Raw genomic sequence first — 6,000 nt, 5'->3', positions numbered from 1 at the left:
TGTTAAAATTGCACTTATTTTTCTTTAGACATTCCAGGTTGTTCATATTTGTTCAGGTTATTGACATTTTCATGTTAAAGGATATCAGAATTTAATGTTCTTTGCAATAAATCAAAGAGAAAAAACTGGTGTTGCCATTATTTACAGGCATAATATATTGTTTTTTTTCACATTAAACCAAGAAGAAAATTTGGAGTCATTATTTCTAGGTTATTATGCTGTTATTTTTGAGTTTGATGCCCTTGACTGTTAATATCTTCAGGGTAATTTTTGCATTTTGCACTTTGTAAATTCATCTTGCGGGCCAGATTGGAACCTTTGGTGGGCCAGTTTTGGCCCCCGGGCCGTATGTTTGACACCTGTGATTTAGATAAAGGGATCAATATTTGGGACCTCAGACATGCTGTTTCCTCTAAAGAGCTGCAGGTATTTAAAGGTGTATTTTCTTCTATTATTCTGCAGCTCAGTCTGTTCTGTGCTACTCTGATCACACATGTCTGATGCAAAAACCACTCCCACTAACAAATCTGTTTGTAAATGACACATTTTTGTGATTTAGGAGAATTTCTGTGAGTTGAAATTTCTTTCAAGTGCAAATATCATTTATGAGTCCAGACCTGGTATAAGACTTGTGTGAAATTAATTTTTTGTTTAAATGATGGGATATTTCATTACTTTGAAGCCATTGTGAGCTTGAAAACCTTCATAATTTGGAGACATTCTGTTTGATACGACTGGCGACACAGGTTTATTTATCATGTTGATGTGGGTTGTTTACAGTTTGCTGAAATTATGAGTATTTCCGAGTCTGATGTGGCACTCTCCAACAAAACAATCATACTAAAAAAAAGAGAAAGTTCAGACTGATGGCCAAAGAGCAAAACCTTTCTGAAAAATGCATTTTTTGAGAAAACTAAAAAAAACATGTTTTTTTGCATGAATGCTATTTGTTAACTAGAAGCACTCGGAGAGCGCAGACCTCCGCCAAGGCTGATCAGTGGCCCCCCCTGTGGGCCCCCCCACCCCCGATCACCACCAAAATTTAATCATTTCTTCCTTATCCCATTTCCAACAAACCCTGAAAATTTCATCCAAATCTGTCCATAACTTTTTGAGTTATGTTGCACACTAACGGACAGACAGACAGACAGACAGACAAACAAACAAACAAACAAACAAACAAACAAACAAACAAACAAACCCTGGCAAAAACATAACCTCCTTGGCGGAGGTAATGATACCCAACAAATAATGCACTGTTTTTGGACTATATTGCTATTCACAGACAGCATCCTGCAAGGAAACAAGTTTTTTTTAGTTTTCTCAAAAAATGCATTTTCCATGAATTAGGTTTTCCCTTGATCCCTCAAGATATGAATATGGAAGTGTTCCACCATGAAGCCCAGTGTTTTTCATAAGTTCCATCCTAGAATAGATGTGCACAGTCACTGGTGTAACCTCGGAGGAGTCACTTCCTGTCCACTTCCTCTCAGCTGAAGCCCACTCTCTGTCGGACCTCAGTGAGGACGGGTGCAGCCAGTTCCCGAGCCCTGCGTGTCCCCCGTCTCAGCACCTCCTCCAGGTGACCCGGGTCCGATCTCAGCCTCTGAATCTCCTCCCTGATGGGGGTCAGCCTCTGGACTATGGCCTCCGTCACCAGACCCTTGTACTCCCCCGTGTCCAGCCCTCTGGCCTTGGACACCGCCTCCTCCACACTGATCATCGCCATGGTGGCGTGGATGGTCACCAGGTTGGACACACCTGGCCGAGTGTCCGGGTCAAAGGTCACCTCTGAGGTGAAGTCTGTGACGGCGCGACGGACCTTAAGGGCGATGTCGTCAGGAGAGTCCGTTATGGTGATGGTTGCCATAGACTGGGGGTCGGACTTGGACATTTTAGCAGAGGGGTCACGGAGGGATTTGACCTTTCGAGTTGAGCCTGTAGAGGGACATTCACCAAAGACAAAAGATGAAAATAAAGTATGCATTAATAGGCAATAAAAACTGTTCAACTTTTATAACATCAAAAAATCATTGAGGGGATGCATTTATTTACAATGATGTTGACAAATTATACTGTTAAAAGTCTTGGGCAGCCTTTAGTTTTGTTGTTTTTGCAGGGTTGTGACGGGCGTGTGTCTTTATTTCTAACAAGAAATATGCAGGAAATATGTGCACAGTATTGAAAAACACACACACACACACGCACAAACAACGTTACAGCTTCTGCAGATAAAGTCAGTATCAGTGTGATTTAGATTCAGTAAATCTCAATCTCTCTTGGGTCGACTGTCTGGATGCTATTGTCTTAAATAATCTTAATATTACACACCTTCAGAATGTCCCAGAGGTTTTATAGTCTTCTATTCTTTTCTAAGCCCTGATGATCCCATATAGCTTCTACAAAATTCAGATTTTTTTTTTTTTGAAATGCATGACCACATATCTGCATTTCTCAGTCATTATTGTGATACATGTACAAGTGGAGTATACAGCAAATAAGCAAACATTACAAACAAAAACACAATTTAGAAAAAAACATAAATATTGTAGAAGTTAAATGGGGAAAAAAAACAACAATTAAAATATTTAAATGAAATTGAGTCAAATTTTAACTAATAAGTGTTTACAACACTGCAAACATACAGTATATGTAGTGTTTAATGGTGACTATTGGACCACATTATTAAGAAACTGATAACTGCCCTAAACAGCATGCTGCTATTTAGGGCTTTATAAATACATCAGTTTAAATATATAATGTAACATGAGCAACATTCATTGTGAAATATAGAAAACATTCATTTTTAAGTCCATACATCCAACAGTAGTTGTAAATATACAGCATTTTTATTTATCACTAACTTTGAAATCAACCAATATGATCAGAAAAATACAAAAAACACTGACATGTTGTATAATTTGTTGTGTTATGTTGAATTGTTCATTTGTTTCACTGATAGCCAGTCTACTCAGCTTTACTTAGAATCCAACTTTACTGCATTATCATCATTAAATCCATATTTCTAATGTTTTAAAGACCATACTGACAGATTGATACGAGTGTCCTTTACTTTTCTGTTCCTCTTCCATATGAATTCACCACAACACTCATAATAACACACACTCCACTGATTCCACAGGAGTTCAGAGGACTTGGTTTACAGAACAGAGACGTCCTGTTCTATCGGACACACTGTCTTCCGTTACAGCTGCCAGGCATCGCCTTTAAGAACCACCCAAACAAAAGTCTCCACATTAAAAAACTCAACGTATCGGTGTCAGACAAGCAAAACGAATCAGGATTCTTCAACATGATATTTTCCTCAGCTTATTTCACAAAGGCTGACAGAAAACACAATGGAATTCATCTTCAGTGTGATCACAAAGGACACGAGTGCTTTTCTTTACCCTCGTATGTGACTACGTCAAAAACCAGAAGGAACCTGTGAACCGTCTGTAAATAGGACTTTATAGACAGTTCTGTGTAGGAGTGGTGTTTTCTTTCTAAACTTTGGCGTCTTACACATTTCTGACTATAACCAGCTCACATCTCTTTTCTCATTTTAATCTACTCACAACAAACATATAACTATTTATGTGTCTTTAGATAAAGACCAATCTATTATCTTCTTTCTTGTATTGTATGCATTGTGTGCTGTTGTGTTTCTCATCACAGATCTCTCTTGAAAATATACTTTTCAATGAGATTTTAGAAAAAAAAACATAAAGAGTTCCTTTCCATCTCCTTAAATCGGTCTCTTAACTGTGACATCAATTATTCTGATTATCTGAATTTGTTTTGGGTCAATTAATGAATTTGGTAAAAAAAAAAAAATTGTCTCCATCCTAATGTTTTATCTTTACATCATTACATATAAAAGTAGGTTTGTGTTTTAGGGAATACTTGTCAAAAACTCAATTTTTACTGAATTCTCTCTCATGGTTCTATAACTTAAATTGAAGACTTTTTAAGACCTTTTTAAGAACACTTAGAACAGAATTTAATGCCCATTTCACGGCCATACTAGCAAAAATTTGTGACTCCTAGAATTTAGGAAAATGTCTTTATTTACTCCGACACCTATCCGATTCCTGCCGTTCAGAGTCATTTCACACCGTGGGCTGCAAAGCTAGTGATAATTCCTAATTTTAATATAAATTGTCAGGTTGGAACAGATGGAACTTAGTCGACTAACATTATTTTCTTTGCAGCTTGGATATTTAACAGACACATTTAACTCTTTCATGCATAAATTATGAGAACCTCAGTCAATATTTTTTCTTGAGTGTTTTTATTCCTCTTTAGGCATGAAAAAAGCAATGCAATTGATTTTCTTTTTTTTTTATATGAACCTATTTTTCGTGGAGTTACAAAAATGTCCACTCAGCTGGACACCATGCATTTAATTTTTGAAGCAAAGAAATGTGCATTTAAAACTCATCATCAGAAAGTGATATACTGTGTGAAAACTATGACATAAAAACATTTTTAATGAGTGCTAATCATATGTTTTCTCACATTTTTTCCCATACTCTAACACTAGTTATTACTAATTTCATGGAGATAATATCCTCCTGAGACCCAGGAAAATGACAATTTTAGCTTTTTTTTTTTTTACATGAAAAAATTGTCTTGATTGGAAACTGCATAATGCAACAGTTTTTCAGATACATTTTAAAAATTATTTTTATTTATTGATTGATTTTGTTAATGGACTGTCCTTTGCAATGGAAAGTATTTTTTAAGTTAAACTGTCAAACTTTTGTCCCCTACAGAGGACAAAATGCATTGCTGGGTCTCAGGAGGATATGCAAAAAAAACAAAAACAAAAAAAAAAAAAACTTTTTGTTTCAGAAAACTGTTAATTACAGTCTAATAACAATTAGCAATTGATTTACACTAAAACATGTTACTGCAGATCAGGTTTATCAAGAACAGCAAAGTTACAATAATTGTATGAATTGCAGTGTTTGGGATGATGCATAAGAGTCCACTATGTTGGCTGATATGGAACTAAAACAACAAAACCCATGAATAAACAATAGAACAGCTGTAGAATAACTGTCCATTATAGTGACCACTATGCATGAAAGGGTTAAACACAATACAGCGAACAAATTTATGGCAACATACCTTAAGACCTACAATATCAAATTTAATACCTTTTAAAGACATTTTTTAAGGTATTGAATGCAGATTTGTAAATTCAAGACTTTTAAGACTTTTTAAGACTCTGCAGGAACCCTGCTCTCTGTTAAAGGCAAAGAAATAAACAGGATTTCAATCCAGTTTGGCATAAGACAACACTTTTGGGTTGTGATAAAGGAAGAGGTTAATATTTTACTGTGCAATGTGTGTTTACAGTACTGTAGAAAAGTCTTTAGGCCATTAGGTTTATTGTTTTAGCCATGTTATAATGATCAAACATATGTATTCATCAGTTTCTGTATTAAGATAGAACCAGGATGTACAGGAAACATGCACAGCTCTGAAAAGAAGTTTCAGAAAAAAACAGCTTCTACAGGTCAAAATATTTAATAGTATTTAACCCTTTCATGCATAATGGTCACTAGAGTGGACAGTTATTCTCCAGCTGTTCTCTTGTATATTCATGGAGTTCGTTGTTTTAGTTCCATATCAGCCAACACAGTGGACGCTTATGCATCATCCCATACACTGTAATTCATACTATTACTGTAACTTTGCTGTTCTTGATAAACCTGATCTGCAGTAACATGTTTCAGTGTAAATCAATTGTTATTTATTAGAAAAAAAGTTGTTTTTTTTTTCTTTTTGCATATTATCCCCATGAAAAGAGTAATAACTAGCATTAGAATATGTTAAAATGTGAGAAAACATCAGATTTTATTTCATTGTTTTAATATCAATTTCTGATATTGGGTTTTAAAACACGTTTCTTTACTTCAAAAATTAAATGCATGGACATTTTTGTAACTCCATGAAAAAAAACCCAACTTGATCACATTGTTTTTTTCA

General features: G+C 35.4%; 1 protein-coding gene across 1 annotated transcript in view; it reads right to left on the bottom strand.

The window, feature by feature from the left end:
* Positions 1-1,340: 1,340 nt before the first annotated feature.
* wars2 (tryptophanyl tRNA synthetase 2, mitochondrial) overlaps positions 1,341-6,000 on the bottom strand; it is a 43,013-nt gene continuing 38,353 nt past the window's right edge. The window contains exon 6 of the mRNA XM_030125842.1: positions 1,341-1,938. Within this exon, the coding sequence (XP_029981702.1) occupies positions 1,490-1,938 (449 nt within the window). The 3' untranslated portion in view covers positions 1,341-1,489. The remainder of the gene's footprint in view (positions 1,939-6,000) is intronic.

The sequence above is a fragment of the Sphaeramia orbicularis genome, chromosome 21 (genome assembly GCF_902148855.1).
Source record: "Sphaeramia orbicularis chromosome 21, fSphaOr1.1, whole genome shotgun sequence".
NCBI classification, from domain to species: Eukaryota; Metazoa; Chordata; class Actinopteri; order Kurtiformes; family Apogonidae; genus Sphaeramia; species Sphaeramia orbicularis.
The sequence above is the reverse complement of the archived record's forward strand: the minus strand, read 5'-3'. Positions and strand labels throughout refer to the sequence as shown.